The sequence below is a fragment of the Orbicella franksi genome, chromosome 1 (genome assembly GCF_964199315.1).
Source record: "Orbicella franksi chromosome 1, jaOrbFran1.1, whole genome shotgun sequence".
NCBI lineage: Eukaryota > Metazoa > Cnidaria > Anthozoa > Scleractinia > Merulinidae > Orbicella > Orbicella franksi.
In genome coordinates this window covers 26,787,048-26,803,231 of record NC_138145.1, presented here as the reverse complement: position 1 = coordinate 26,803,231, position 16,184 = coordinate 26,787,048, and the positions used below count along the sequence as shown (strand labels likewise).

General features: G+C 38.9%; 1 protein-coding gene across 1 annotated transcript; it reads left to right on the top strand.

The window, feature by feature from the left end:
* The first annotated feature begins 218 nt into the window (after positions 1-218).
* Positions 219-15,143, top strand: LOC145500247 (uncharacterized). The gene is made up of 14 exons (XM_081479759.1): positions 219-367; positions 1,836-1,976; positions 2,484-2,734; positions 5,423-5,504; positions 5,885-6,133; positions 6,488-6,561; positions 7,623-7,799; positions 8,305-8,478; positions 9,405-9,566; positions 10,151-10,261; positions 11,350-11,533; positions 11,877-11,934; positions 13,439-13,553; positions 13,674-15,143. Exons 1-14 carry the CDS (start codon positions 221-223, stop codon positions 13,705-13,707), a joined length of 1,959 nt encoding a protein of 652 aa, XP_081335885.1. The 5' UTR covers positions 219-220; the 3' UTR covers positions 13,708-15,143.
* Positions 15,144-16,184: the final 1,041 nt, after the last annotated feature.

The following is a 16,184-nucleotide window of genomic DNA, read 5'->3' as shown; positions in this document are numbered from 1 at the left end:
GCCCTTGATTAAATAATTCAAAAACTCATCTTTAACCCAGCTTACAAATTACATATGTACATATCAAATGTTCTGCCGGCTGCGATAAGTACAGGTCGATATCTTTGCATTGACCATTCCCTAAAATTCTATGTTGTTTTAACACTAACTGCCACACGGACATTGTAACCGTTGAAGAGATTGTCGTAAAGGTGGTTGCAACGAAAAAATTGCTTTCACAATGAATCATCGAATATCGCCTCAAGAGGATTTGATTCTTCAAACAAGCCTTTCTGTGGCGGATGATGCATATTCACTTGGTAGCACGTTTACTCTGCAAGACCGAGTGGAAGCAATTGAACAGTCTAGCGAAGAATTTTACCAAATGGTAAGTAAAAGATGGCGCTGTACGAAGGGGAAAATGTTCCCACGCAGCAGAAGAGAACAGGGTGTCGGTCGCATTTCTCTTGCTCAAAACGTTCATAAGATTTTTCGATTGATAGCCACCCACATTAATTAATATAAATTGATTTAAAAATGATGTCCTCTGTTATCATGAACCCAAATATTCGTTTACATGCTTCTTCGAGTTTTCCACGAAGAAATTGATTTTCATAGACATTTTTTTTTTGTTCAAAATCTAACATAAGGGATCGAAACATCTCCTGCAGGAAAACCTATTTTAGTCGGCGGTGTCTATTAAATTGTAAATTTCCTTACTGGCAATAAATTGGCCACAGCACAAACACAATAGTTCCTGATTTGTTTTTTAAGCACCCTTCGAGGCCTTAATTTAATGTAATCAGGCTCTACAAATTATTTTTGTTCAGGTGCTAAAAGGTCGCATACGAAAAACAACTTTAATAATTCGATAGCACTCGTTATACCTGCTAAGATACTCTTTAAATTTAAGCGGTTGGAGGAGAGCTCCATCTTTTTAAGTAATGGAGTTTACTTGATGGTTACGGGTGGACGTTATAGAATGGAAAAAATATATTGAAATGATTTTGTAATCTAATTCCCTAGTTTCCAAACAAAACAGGAGCTACGGTAAAAAAACATATCTTTGTTACACGAGGCTCGATGTGAAGGACTTCCCTTTGAAAATCAGTTATTTTACAAAAGCAATGTATATGGAAATTTTTTCCACTTATTTGTATGTCATATGATATTACAGGAATATAAATCGTTTTGCAAGTATTGCCTTTGTTCTCCTAAGTAGAAGCTAGCAATACGCACTGTATGCAAACAAAACTGTCAGATGTCTTTTGTTCAAGTGTGCCAACCCTTTTATAATTAAAAGATCGCATCGTTGCAAGTGTCAACAAATCTTTAGATACTGGTACCTAATTACCACGGAGTGGCTTCACTGGGGTTTGGCTTTCACTGGAGCCTTGATATATCGACGTCCGAGAGAATGAAATCAGAAATCGCCATGAGGTTTTTGCTAGAAAGTAAATTGAACAATTTATTGCTAAATTTATAGTGGAACTGCACGATTCTTAGCTTGCAGAAATGAAAAAAAAGTTAACTAATAAATAGGATTTAGGAATGGTGCATCCACGGAGTGGCTCTTAATCCACTTCAAGATTGTACTGGAATAGCCCTTTTCATGGTTAGTTTTTCTCATTTGTAATCCATGTGGATGCGAGACAACTTCGGGCTGAAACTACAAAATAGCCCGAAATTGATTCATGCTAGATTATTCTGTAATGCAAATGAGAAAAGATAGCTGTGAAAAGGGCCATTAAGAGGTGTTGGGTTTTGAAGACTTTTGTCTGTTGTCTACGCTATCTTTTTTGGATGTTTTTTTCCCTGCTGGCAAAAAGCAGAATTCTCATGGTTATACTCCATAGGTCAAGTACGAAATGAGAGAAAAAGGAATTGAAAGAGAGCAAGCGATGGATTCGGTTCGTCTCCAGAGATTGATCGATGTGTGTGATACTAAAGAAAATACTGCTCTGTATCTACTACAAGAATGGAATTACGAGCCACAGGTAGATAAAAACTGAAGGCAAATGCTTGACGTTTCAAAGTTTCGTCTTCCTCCATCCTGTACTACAAACCTCTACATTTTTATCTCCCCCTCCAGCCCACTCTCTTTCTCTGCACTTTTTTCGGGTAGTGCCTTTTTCCTTGCGTTCCTTGGACGGTGTATGGTTAAGGGCTTTTTACGGAGCGGAGAGTAAAACTGACAACTGCTTAACACAAATGAATATTGGGGCCTCTTAGCCGGAGCTTATGATTTGTCGCTCGCTGTATATGCGTATTGATAAGTGGTTTTTTTTTTTAATTTACCCACCCTTAAATGTTTTTCTTATCAGTCTCCGCCAGGGATATGTTAAAACCCTCACCAAATATAGGCAAAACTATACCAGGGTGTTTTCCGAACCCGCCAAAAATATGACCGAACCAATGAACATTAGTGCAATTAAGTAATTAATTAATTAATCTTTGTAGGCTGCTTACATAAGGTTTACAGATCAGATTACTATTTGAATTAGGTTTGCAGATTCCTTAACCTCCTGAGCGATTCAGGGGTTAATTTAACTGTTGTGCAAGATCTTTCACACAACACTCCATTACACATAGCTGCGACCAAGAACTACGTCTCGCTAGCAAAGCTTTTGATTGACAGTTATCCCAAGATGCTTCTAGCTACAAACGATCAGAGCGAACTTCCGGTTGAAACTGCAATAAGACACGGGCAAGATGACGTGGCTACTTTCGTTATAAGGAGAATGGATCACAGAAGGCTAGTACATTACTTGGTATCATAACGCTTTTTAATCAAAAGGAAGAACCTCCTTTTGGCTTCAAAATATGCGACGATATTTGTCCTCAGGCATTATCTGTTTCCGAGAAGCCAATTTTGACCTTCGAGGAACAGTATAACAAATATTCAAGCCAAATGGAGGTTGCTGCGTTTAATATGAAATAGGCTAACAAAAGTTCACTGTTTTTGGAAGACATCTTTTCCAAGCAGTTAAACGTCAATTGAATTATGCTGGCTTCCGAAACTTGGAAGCCAACAGAATTAATTGTAAAAAGATATTGCTAATCTGTTATATTTAGCATTATTTAATTCTAAACCTTGGATAATACACTTTAGCTTCTGTCTTTCTGTTTGGTTCACTCAATCTCGTTACCATGCAGCCATTTTCCCCGTGTTTAACGGCATACATATAGAGAATGCGTGTGGCAAGTGTCTCTTTATAGCTTAAAATTTTTCGTCGGTTTAATAAGGAAAGTTCTGTCGGAAAAATGACTAAAAGCTGCACATTTGGTACAGGTAACTCAGATACCTAGAGTTTAGGGTAGGACCATTATATTCTGAGGAGGGGGGAGGGGGTGATTGGGCAATTTTCTGGGGCATGAATTTTTTTTTCTCACCCTTAGGTTGTGCAAAAATGTTTTTAAGTCAAACACAGGACATGGATAGTAGAAAGCACTTACTCGATTTTTTTCCCATGGCTCTCATTGGGTCTTGCACCTCGCTGGAGGAATTTAAAAACGCAACAATCACCGGTCATCAGGGAAATCACATGATCATCGTGACGCCGTCCTTTTTAAAATTTCTCCGGTTTGAAGAACGTTTTAGAAAAGCGTGGACGCTGCCTGAATGAAGCAGAAAAGCAGCAAAAAGTTCACTGGAAGATTAAAAAACTAATAAATTATTGTTTCAGTTCACTTAGTTGAAACAGATTTTAGTATAAAAATAAGCTTATCCTTCCAGCTAAGTTTGTTACCTTACATTTAGTTCTTGTCCTTTTATACTTCCGTGAACTCCAGTGAACTCGATCGTTTCTGAGCAGCGCAATCTGTTGTTGTGATGATGACAGCCACGTAAACAAGTAAACCCTTGCTTCATTTGACTTGAACAAGGCGTATAATTTTTAGCAACGCCACAATTTCGGAGATTCCCTTTAACCCTCTGTCGTTTGTCGAATGTTACCATAATTTAGACAATTTTGGAGGTGATTATGCGAAGACCATTTCGGAAGAAAACTGTTTCGCTCGCTTTCCTGACATTTTCATTCAACTCAGAATTGAGTGAATAACAACGTACGACAAATGTTCCCGCCTTTTCTTACCATCACTTCGTTTAGACGAAACTGAAATGTCCACAACACTCTCTCATTTATCCTATCGCGGACTCATGGAATATTTGTTAACTATTTAGTTAAACAATCAAGATGGGTTGAGACCTGAACATGCAAACGTAAAATTACAATTTTTAGAACTTGGGGATATTTTAACAACTATTCCATGAGCAAAAGAGGCAAAATCGGGCTCGTATCTAACAATGACTAATGGAGTGACTGTTTTATTACATTCTGCAATCAACTAGATAATGTAGACATTTCAATGTGATCTAAATGACAAGACGGTTCAAGACTGTTGGAAATAGAGGCAAGATTTGTAACTTTGAGTTGAATGAAACGTGTGGAAAGCGAGCGAGACAACTGAGACAGAGTTTTCTTCTGAAATGTTTCTCGTACAATCTCCTCTCAAGTGTCAGAAAATTGTCACAAGCCGAGTAAGGTTCACTGAAAGAATCGATGTTACAGCGTTGCTGCACATATTGTACGCCTTGTGCAAATCAAATGAAGCAAATATTTACACCGCTCCTGAAGTATAAAAGGACAAGACCCAAATGTAAGGTAACAAACTTTACTGAAGTGGTTTTGCTAATTTTCTGCTAATAGCTGTTTTTAGTTTCCGAAAGAAATTGTGTCGGGTTTTAGAGACTCCGGTATGAATGTGCTTGCTGCTTTTCTTCTCCATTCAGTCGCTTTTAATAAAAGCTGTTACAAGCCATTTAAAAACATTTTCAAATAAGCTCATTTGTTTGATTTCGCATCAAAATCATTGAGAAAATTTGTGGCTTTTTGTTTCCAGGATGGCATTTTCCATCAGCCTAGTATTTATGCGGTAGAAAGCTCACAGAGTTTGCTGTTTTTAGCCACTTTTTTTTTTCAGGGAAACTTTTACCTCCCGCCGACAAATTTGTAAGCTAAGTGACACTTGCAACACTCATTTTCCATATGAGGGGAAACACCGAGTATGGCTGATAAAAATGATTCAGTGAACTAATCAGAAAGCTAGAAATGCACTTTCCGAGGTTGAGAATTTAATAACATCAGATATTCTCCAGTCTTGTGACGTATTTTAGACCAATTGCGCTCGAGAACTAAAAGATTTCATTGATGAATTGACAATAAAATGGGTAACAATTATAACTGGCCATGTCAAAGCAAATTCTGTACGTATAAAATGAATTTTTAGCTTCACAACTTAGTGTTTTTTAATTTTTTTCAACTTCCTTATTGCTCGGATCATGTTCCTTCAGTTACTAGCATACAAAAGAAAGTTAAGTGTACGCGGTACTGTAATTTCTCGATCGTCCAGCATTTCTTTGATTGCTGTAACATATCTCTAGAATTGGAAACTTGTTCAGGGCGACACAGCAAAGAGCAGCTCCGCTAAGTTTGGTGAAAATGACCGAAGAGTTTAAAATGCAGGTTAGATAACTGAATAATTGCTTAATTTATCTCCGAAATAGGAAAAATAACTGTTATGATTTCGGTTTGGTAGCAGTCGTTAACATGAATGAATGAACGAACGAACGAACGCAAACGAATGAATTAACTTTATTGACGTGTGTAAAACCAACTTGCAGAGGGAGAACCCCGTGCTAACAGGGGACACTTAACTAAGATTTAATGACCCATCGTCCTCGCAAAAATACACTGGGACCTTAAAAATTAACTTCTTTTGTCGTTAAACACCTTTGATGGTAAAAGACATGTCCATATCTGTTATTGAAAATTCAACTTTAAGGGCGTTTGAATGTTTTAAGTCTTCACTGTTTCCCTTACGATTTCTCGCTCATCCACAAAAGAAAACCATCGTGGCCGTACTGGATTGTCTTATTTCTCCACGTTGGCCACACCCACCGTGCCTACCATCTGACATTGTCCCGTGCCTGTCATGGCAACAGCTTAAGGACACGCCCACTCACTTTCACGTGACCTATGACATCCTGGAGAGTGACGTCAATGGTAGATTACCGGATGAAGCTGAATATGAGTGCACTCCTAAGTCTTGTTATTACAATTTGGCCAAACATTGTCAACAAACAGTAAACAAGGTAGATAAGATATCTTCAGCAATTCCAGTAATAAATTGTTAAACAAGTACTTTTTATCTTGGTTCTTGATATTTGATTCACGTTAGAAGTCCCAGAAGAGCACTTAAGACGAACGCTAAAACGTCAAGAAGAACCGACTAAAACCAAAGGAGAATACGTTAGCAACTGAATAGATGCTAACGCATAGAAAACTCTGCAAAGCATCTAAGAATCCTTCAACCGTTAAAAATATTTTGAGAAAAGTGTCATGGCTTTTCCCCAAAAATGTTTGGCGACTGTCTATGCCTTTGATTATTTTCAGTCCATTGATTGCTTCGCTAAACTTTATTTGTTGATGTTTTGTATTCCTCACAGGAAATTTTAAATCACGTTGTGATTAAGATGCTGACAAAAAGAAAGTGGGAAAAATATGCTTCGTTCTGGTTCAGGTAAGACTGAATCTCAATATCCTTTTTAGCTATTCTCTTAAAAACTTTTACATGTTGACATTCGATAAATAAAAGTCTGCAATGACCACTCTCGACAAATCTCGACAAATCGCATACATGTATGGGTTAGCTATTTATAGAGAAAAATTTTATCAAGATTTAATCACTCTAGCTGTGGCTCTGCAGTAAACTAAAATAATTAGTCTAGATATCGTCCATTGATTCAGTCTGCTCTAGTCTATTTAATTTTTGTTCTCCTAGACGAGTGTATTTTTAAATACTTCTGAAATGTTCGTGGCTAGTCTGACGCGGCGTTTCGTCTCGGCCAGGAGACTCTTCAGAGACCTTTAGAATTCAAAGGCAAACTCGTTGAGCATCACGCCCAAAGTCCCGTTCGCAAATTCTTGATGGCTTTGGGCGTGATGCTCAACGAGTTTGCCTTTGAATTCTAAAGGTCTCTGAAGAGTCTCTTGGCCGAGACGAAACGCCGCGTCAGACTAGCCACGAACATTTCACAAGTATTTGACAATTGTTTGCTTTTGTATGAGTGTATTTTTGCTTTGCAAATTATAAATTGGTTTAAACAAATCTTGAGCAGTTTGTTATGTGTTTGTGAAATATTCAAAGAGAGAAAATCCTAGATCTTTACCGTTTCTCAGCAACTTAACACACGTGATATATTTCGTATAGCCATTATCGCACATCTATTCCACTTTCCAATAAGTGACTTTCCTACTCTCCATTACTTTTGCTATGGCAGTTAATATGGAGAAATGTCGCGGAAAATCATCAAAAAATTGCTTTATGTCGTATTCATTTGAAAAATTCCCCGGAATTGGCCTCCATTGCCAGCTAGTTCCATTTCAAACCGAGAATACGAGACATGAAAGATCCATTGACCAGCTTCTATAGTGACAGTTAAATTTCTGTCCTGGTTTGGAATCCTATCAAAAAGTGACTTTTTTCTATTTACGGGCTTTCTTTCCAAGCACGGAAAACCTTGTCAGCTAGATATGAGCTCCAGATATTTGCAATTAAATTATTTGTTAATTGACTGGCAGGTTTCGCGCATGGAATTACACGATATTCCTGGCAGCTCTCAGTACCGATTTCATGATGGCTGCGAATTCTGTGGATCCAGTGCGTTTTGGGAAAACACGTTTCTTTCAGTTCCTTGAAGTCTGGGTTATCTCCATGACTTTGTGGTTTATAATTGACGAAATCTCTGAGCTCAGAAGGTACAGTCTTTGCTAAATAGGGTAAGAACTAAAAAAGTGCTGAAAGTATGTTTAGTATTAAAAAAATGCCGATTTGGATATGATGTGTATGTCTGATATGAAGATCAGTCACGTTACTTTGAAATAATATGGCAAAGTATAAAATTACTTTTAAATTGAAGGAAACCTGAAAATAATAGTTTAATAAGGTATAAAATCACTTAGGAGATAGTAATAAACCATAAAGAAACAAGGATGGTCAAGGATGAAGAAGATTGACACGGATTACAAGCGAAGAACTTGAAAAATTTAGACTTAACTCTTCAAGATGCCCAAACCGTGACATAGCTCCTTTAAGAGTATTTCAAAACATGAATACGATCTTTAACTGTCTCGTACCTTTAAAGGATAAAGATGAATTTGTGCTATGGTCACTTTACGAGACGACGAGATAATGTTCATACGCCAGTTCTTATCTAAGAATCTCAGCTTTTTTATCTTATACTTACTTTCCTTAAATTTTCAGAGAACCAGTCGCCTACATCAAAGATGCCTTCAACTATTTCGATCTGTCAGGATACTCTCTCATTCTGGCGACCTTCCTCTTTAGATTTCTTGGAAGTGATGTCCAGTGGACTTGCGCTTCTTTGGCAATCGGCATTAATTATATCGGTGTTTTTAAGTACTCAGGTGCAAACCAGTAAGTAGAAGATTTATGAGTCAATGACCTTGATGTTTATTATCGCAGTTGACTTCATCCTGCTGATACATTGTTTATATATCGTGGTGGAGCGATCTCGATCAGTGCTTATTAGAGCTTGTTGTCTGCTATGGTTCCTCGATTCAATATCTCTTATTATTAAAAAGCTGGATAATTAGATAATGCAATTCGAGAGTTTTCATTGGCTTAGTCATCATGGGTTATCAGCCTTTACACCATGTTCTACAAATAAAGCAAGCGTACGCTTGAATAGAGGCCTTTTTAAATTTTATTTTAGCCTAGTTTTCTAATTTTTTTTTTTTTTTTGGGGGGGGGGGGTTAATAAGACAATTATTCCACTCGCGCTTGTTGCATATGAGATGATTATAGCCAACTCGGCGCTACGCGCCTTGTTGGCTATCTATCTCATATCCAACGCGTGCTCGTGGAATAATTATTAATTATATCTCTCAGTTACTACACGCGCTGTAATTGATCAATTTAGTGGACCGTATTCTACTGTAAGGCCCGCTAAAATTTAAAGCTGTTTTTGTTGCCAAAATGTTTCGTGATTTATCTCCAAGTCTTCATAACTTTTATAGCAAGTAAAAGTTTAAAACTTTCTTTTACTTTATATTGTGTATTAAAACGTGCTAATGACTTAACAACGATTTCAAATTGACTCGTTTTGCTTTCGACGTGCGTCAGAAAGTTGAAGCCGTTCTGCGTGGATAGAAATCGAAAAAAACCCGCCAGACACACAGTAGAGATATAACCCTCGTTTTTTTCTCCTTCAATTTATGGCCCGTGCGCTTCGCTCTTGGGCCATAAATCGATGGGGAAAAGCTCGGTTTGTAACTTAAAGTACGGACCTCAAACTCGGTTAGTAAGAGGTATGTAAGATCGTATACTTGATTTATTTACAGAAATACTGGACTGTACATAAAATGCCTTGGCAAGGTCATCTACAAGGACATTCCGAGATTTCTGACGGTGTTTAGTATTATTCTGGTGACATTTTCAGTTTCATTCTTCTTGGCTATCAGAACGGACAAATCCAGGTTGGAAGAGAAAGCACTGAAAAATAAGTAGGTACAAAATATGCCTGTCTATGACAAGCTATTTTAACTGGGCTTGACTGATTTAATCTCATTCTCACTGTTTGCTTAATGATACAGAATTATCAGTCTCTATAACAAGAGGAAAATTAAAGAGACGCTTTCTGGGGAGAGGTATTGATAGTTATTCAATACAACGGCAAACAATACAAATCGTTAGTCACTCCTCTAGGGTCCTCAAGAGGTTTTTAAGGAAAAGGTAAATTTATTATGGAAAAAGGCAAAAAGAAACTCAATTATTCACACATACGATTGGTCAATTATAAATAAGGAATCGAGAAATTACGGAAAAGGCAACGGTTTTGGAAGTATAGAAAAGGGTCAGAGAAAGGTTCGAAAAACTTTCATTTAGGTTCACATGAGGCCTTTTCAGGATGTTCGAACATATGCAGACAGACTTAATCAACGTAATTCATCCAAGTATTTTAAAGTGTTGGTCAATATAAAGGTATAGAAAAGGATTATTAGTCATCATATCCAGAATCCCAATTCAGGCCCTCTCTAAGGGGATTAACCTGTTATTAAGTTTTCCTTTTCTTGTTATCTTATTGTAGCGCTCTCAGAAATGAAATGTCGTGTACCACCAGCGTAGGATGTGTAATGTTATCTGGTGTAATGACCTGGCTCGAAGGATCGTCCGTAGTTCCTAATCTGCGAGAAGTTGGGTTAGTTCATTGAATGACTAGACTGATAAAGATTTGCTTCTCAAAATTTGTGGTATATTCGATGAGTTCATAAAAGGAGAACAAAAGAGACGAAATCACTTAATTAAGGACGTTCGCGCGAAAATTTTCCAAAATTGATATTTTTCTGAGACTTTTACCTCTGTAAGATGATGAGTTAGTTATGTCAGAAATGTAAAAAAAATGGGGGGTCGCCGACTTCGTTTTGGAGAGAACATACCCGGAAGAACACCCTCAATCTGAAAAAATCGGGTTTGTTGGCGAATAAGGCCACAGTGTCTGTGAACCCCAAAATATTGCAATTAGATCTTTGAAGTGAAATTTTCTCTGCCAAATATTGTTTAAGTGGACCTATTAAGTGAATATAGTCAACTGGCGAGGTTCCTTAAAGAAAAAGTTCGTATTTAGCGACCATAGTTTCACGCGCCTTGCAGCCGCAAGATGGCAGGATTCGACATCCCGTGGACAGAAATCTTGAATTTTTTTTTAACTTCCCACATTGATTTTTTGTTCATTTTTGGACAATGTGGAGATAATTGTAAATAAAATCTGTTTCTGGAAAGAAAAGTAGGGGTCACCGAACGTCCAAGATCGTTAAATCCAGGCAAAGCTATAGCAATGGCCATCTGCCCTATCATTTTATTACTTGGCGTGTGAATTTGCGTGCGCAGTAAAGATGCGCAGAAACAATTAGCGCGAACGTCCTTGAGTCCAATGGCACAGTTGTGTAATATTTATATAACGGCCATCTAGTATGAAATAAAGTTTAAGTCAGTGTAATTGGAAACCGTGGTGAATAGGCGCAAGGAGAATCAACCAGAAACGAGGACTGTGTTGTTGATACTGTTGCACCTGTTTACTTACACAGTCACAATCGGCGCAATTGCTTCTACGGCGTCCAATGACCAAGTCTCCTCGCGAGGATCAGGTACAGACAGGGAACGGGGAAGAAGAAAGAGTGAGATAGAGAGCTCTCGTGTTCTCCCTATGGCCCCTCTTTTCCGTTCCACTCATTTTATGCCCGAGAAGAACAAGCAAACTTTACATGCTCTTTTTATTTCCATGTCTAGATGGCTAGGGATACTACTGACATTGCTATTCATGATGAGTGTGACGACCATTCTGTTGAACATCCTGATTGCACAACTTTCGCTGACGTACGAACTGGTCCAAGAAGAGTCACTGAATTCTTTCACTGCGCTAAGAATGCAGGCCGTGGCTATCATTGAGTGGCAGAGCAGGTTTAAATTTTGGGTGGGTACAAAGACTGATGATGTGAAAATAAAGTTGTAAAGTAAAATAGCACAAATCAGGGGGAGATTAACTCCATTTTAAGTTGAAAAAGTCCTTTTCTTGTCACTTAGAACTAAGCATTTCTACGATTGGAATTTATTTCTCTTGCAACTGCTGGTGATAACATATACCTACAGTTTTGGTGTATGGTGAAACTTCGACGAATGCGAAGTGTGTATGGCGGATCTCCGATGATTTCCGAGCCCGCGTGCGCGTGTACCCTGAGTGGAAGAATCATTAGCCTTGTCAACTAAAGCATTCCGATTCAACATAATTAACGCTACTTTAATTAATTTCGTTCCAGAATCTTCGAAAGAAGTATTATGTTCCTGGGGAATTAAAGACCAAAGAAGAAATTGAAGGTATTTAACAAAAGACATCTGCAATTTAGCCTTAATTAATAGCCATCGAGGTATTTTCATGTAGACTGAGGGCCCGGATTCTGACTAAGAAGTGTGTAGTGCGTATAATTCTAAATGTTGCAAGGCAAAAGATTTCTTAAGACCTACCCTTACTTCCATTGGTACAACACGCCTAATATCGATTAAATTATGTTCTTTGGAAGATAACATATCCCGTCTAGTGTGCCGTGACTTCCTCTTCTCTAACACCGTTTAGACTGATCTACAGTAGATCACAGTCATAGGCAAATGGCCTCACAGCTAACGCCTGATTTCTTGTCACTGTTAATGATGAGAATATTCTGATCGAACCACGTGGAATGATAGCAGGCTCAGTCCAAGGTCATTATAAACTGTTTTCCTGTGGGGGTAAGGGGAGGGGGAGTGGTCAGAGAAATATCCCATGGTTCCATCAGTATATGGTCTGAAGTGAGACATCTTGGGTCTAAACAAGAACGTCCAAATCATAATCTTTCAAAAAAATAAAATCTATTTAGGGGCATCCAATTTAGCATTGGATCCCTGATCACATACATTTGACAAAACTTCAGATAAAATAAAAAGACTAGATATAATATTATTTTTAAAGTAACATATATAGGTTATTTTTTAAGATGGCGTCTGAGCTTTTCAAAATCTTAAATTCATCAAGATTCTCAATTTGCTTGATGCTTCGAGGCACAGCATTGTGTATAATGAAGTTGTTAAACAATACAGCCCCGAAGGGAGCTCTTGTGGGACACCCACTTCACTGTCTCTGAACTCGCGCATTTACCGCTGTTTGCGGTCCAGAGCATATGAGAACATCAAACCGTGCGCATGCGTTCCAGTTAGCCATACCAGGAGGAGTCTGTGATAGATAGAGTCAAAATATTGGCTAAGATCCTCTGAAACTTCGATGACAGCTCCTCTGTTATCCAGACTTCTCCACGCGTCTTAAGTCTTTTTCTAGCAGCGCGCTGTTTTAGATAGGAAAGATAGTCATAAATGGTGCAGTGCATTTGATCAAACAAAATTTCCTCATAAACCCCAGATAAAGCTGTCAGAATCGATACAGAACGATGCTGAGTTCTCTTTGTGCGTGTCCTCTCGTTTCTCCAAAGCTAATGTTAAATTACTACCGTGATATTTTCACTCTAATGGCCATGGCCAGGCATGATTCATAGAAAGGAAAAAACTGAACGAAGCGAGAGAGGCGATATGCTATCCACCGCTACAGTTTTCCTTAGATTTAGCTGACAGGTTCAAAGTTAAAGTTGTCTTGTATTTCTCTTTCCGCCACCATTTTAACACTGGGGTGGTCAGCAAAATCCTCCTGTCTCGAGGAGCCATCCATCTCAAAAAAACTCTGGTCACCCACACCAGTCTTTTGATAACCCTAACACGTAGCGAGTTAGCGAGAAGTGAAATGCCCGAGAGAGAACGTATTGACCAATTTATTCAAAGAAAGCATATTTCTATTCAGAGATGATGAAAGAGTACAGAGAGAGTGCGAATCTGGCGCCGCCCATGCCCGAAGAGATATGCCGGCAGATTCAAGACCGATTCAGTGCCATGAAGACAAACTCCCAACAACTGCGGTAGAGTATTAAAGTTTAATGCCACAGTCACGACTTTTTGTAAAACGAAAAGTACTGAACAGTTTACAAAGCTGTCGACGCAGTCATTAACTTAATCATTCAATTTGTTTTCGAAAACAGGGATGAACTTCCTACATTGCAGACGAGACTGTAGGAGTATTAAGAAGCCTACACTGTGGGACAGAAATCAAGAGGATAACAGGAACCCGGCCCGTGTGTAACAACAGAAGTTAGAATTCAGATTCATAGTGCGGCAGAGTAGGAAACAAACGTTTCGAGTATTGCTGCATAAACTTGTGTGAACGATACGTTTTTCCACTGGGGACTGTATTTTCGGTTGAACGAGCTCGCGAACTTTACTGGGCGGGACACGCTCTTAACTCTGGAGAGCACCACTTAGCTTGCGGGAAGGAAACTTATCATTATATTATTTCCTGGTACACGAAGATATACTTCAATGGTCTTCTTTATGGACGTCAAGTATCAGACATAACTTGGTTGCAACAGTAGTTTATTCTGAATTCGTTGCAAATCGAAAACTGTTATAATACTGCTCGTCTATACATGGTTCTTAGGTACAAAGTACAAATTCTGTTGCTCTAACTACGGTCGCAAGTAAAAAAAAAAGCAAAAGATGCTTAAATTATTCATTTCAACTGAAAGGGAGAACCTCTCCTTTAAAGGACCGTAAGTGGCACAGGAAGAAAGCATACGTGGAAAAAGTACGAGGTTCAGTAGAAAAGCACCCTAAGTAATTAAAGCTCTTCAAGTAGGCAAATAACCTCAAGTAAGGAACGGTACAATATATGCCGTACAACATATGTCCCTATACACCACGTACCTACCACCATGAGAAGCAACCTCGTTCAGAGATTGGGAGGGGCGGGGAAAGACCCTGGCATCGGCTAGCCACGTGTTAAAACTAAATGTAAACCATCTCCCAACTCGCGGTACCGCAATGGGAACTAAGGTGGCAGTTGCTTTTGCCAACATCTTTATGTCCGCGGTAGAAACAGAAATTATCAGTAGAAGCAAGATTAACTGACCCCTGGAGTGGAAAACGTACATAGATGATGGGTTTTCCCTGTGGGACACAGAAAAATTGGAAAAAGACCAGTTTATTTCACCAGGCACCATCCAACCATAAAGTTTGCGGCTGAAATATCAGAGAAAGAAACAAATTTCTTTGACACTATTATCTCTAAAGGCGAGAGATTTGACATCCGCACGCACAAAAAACCGACTGAACAATATCAACACACGCATTTCAATTCCTGCCACGCTCCAGGCGGGAAAAAAAGGATTTATCAAACTATATTTGAAGAAAATATTTCAAACTTCAAATCACACTTGGGTGTCCGAAGCTATCCAGATAATCTGTAGCCTGCGACCAGGCTCCCGCTGAGCCCAACTTTTTTCCGTCGTCACCGGGAGCCTGTTCGCAGACTGAATAATCTGGTGAACTAAGTCTTCGCAGAAGTTGAATTTAGAGACAGTAAGTCGGCACTTCAGCAAAAACCGCAAAAAATGCAAAACGGATTAATATCTTTTGTCACAAATAGTATAATCCAGTGCTTACCGCATTTACCGCATTTATCTTAGTCACAAATATCATCGCACTTGACATTTAGAACTAGACAATGCTGTCGCGAGTCCGGCGAAACATTAATCTGACTGTATTCGTGTAAAAGTTTCCACATAGAACAATCCGCTCTTGATGTTAATTACATTCATAAATACTTGACCACATTTTTCAAGTTTTAAAATTGCCCAGAATTAGCAATTCTCGGGGGGTGAAAACGAAATGGGGCCACGCCATGCAGGTAAGAGCAAACCCCGTCACTTTTATCTGGGAGTCTCCTCCTGGGTTTCTTAATTACTTTTTTAGCCTTAACTGGCACCCCGGTGGTACGCCCAGAAATAAAAAAATGGGCGGAGGTGCGCGGCTCCGCTTTCCAAAACCCTTACCCTATTTATGACCAAAATCTGCGACTTTTTCCTACCCTATTTATGACCTGACCAAAAATTTGATACCCTGTGATCTAACCGATAATGATGAAAAAGTAGATGCCTCCAAGAAAACATACCCAATTCAAGACTAGAATGCAAAACCCATATCCTATTTATGACCAAAACGGCCAAAATCGATACCCTATTTATGACCAAAACGGCAGAAAAACCATACCCTTTGGGGCTGTACATACCTATATAGCCCTACAAGGGAGTACCCCCCACCCCACCCCTGGACTGGCACACGTGTTTACTTCTGTCTGAGCAAATTAAAACGTTTCGGTCACGTAGCGTATTAGTACAAAACAAAAGACTGTCTTAAAGGTCTTAAAGCGTCTCGCTCTAAATTGCCAGAAGTCTAAACCACGTGTAAAAGAGAATAGAGAAAATCTTAAAACGTAACTGCGTTATTTTTTCGGGGAGGGGGAAAGAGATAATTCTCGCCGGGAAAAGAGACATCTTACAATGCTAAGAAATCGTTTTTTATGTTTGAAACTACTTTAGAAGGGCGGGAGAGGTTGAAGCCGGGAGGTGTCTGACATTTCTGGCCAGAAGGGTGCGTAACACGTGAGGGGAGCACCACACGTGTCGGCCGCCGGAAAGGACACGTGCTGGCAAAGA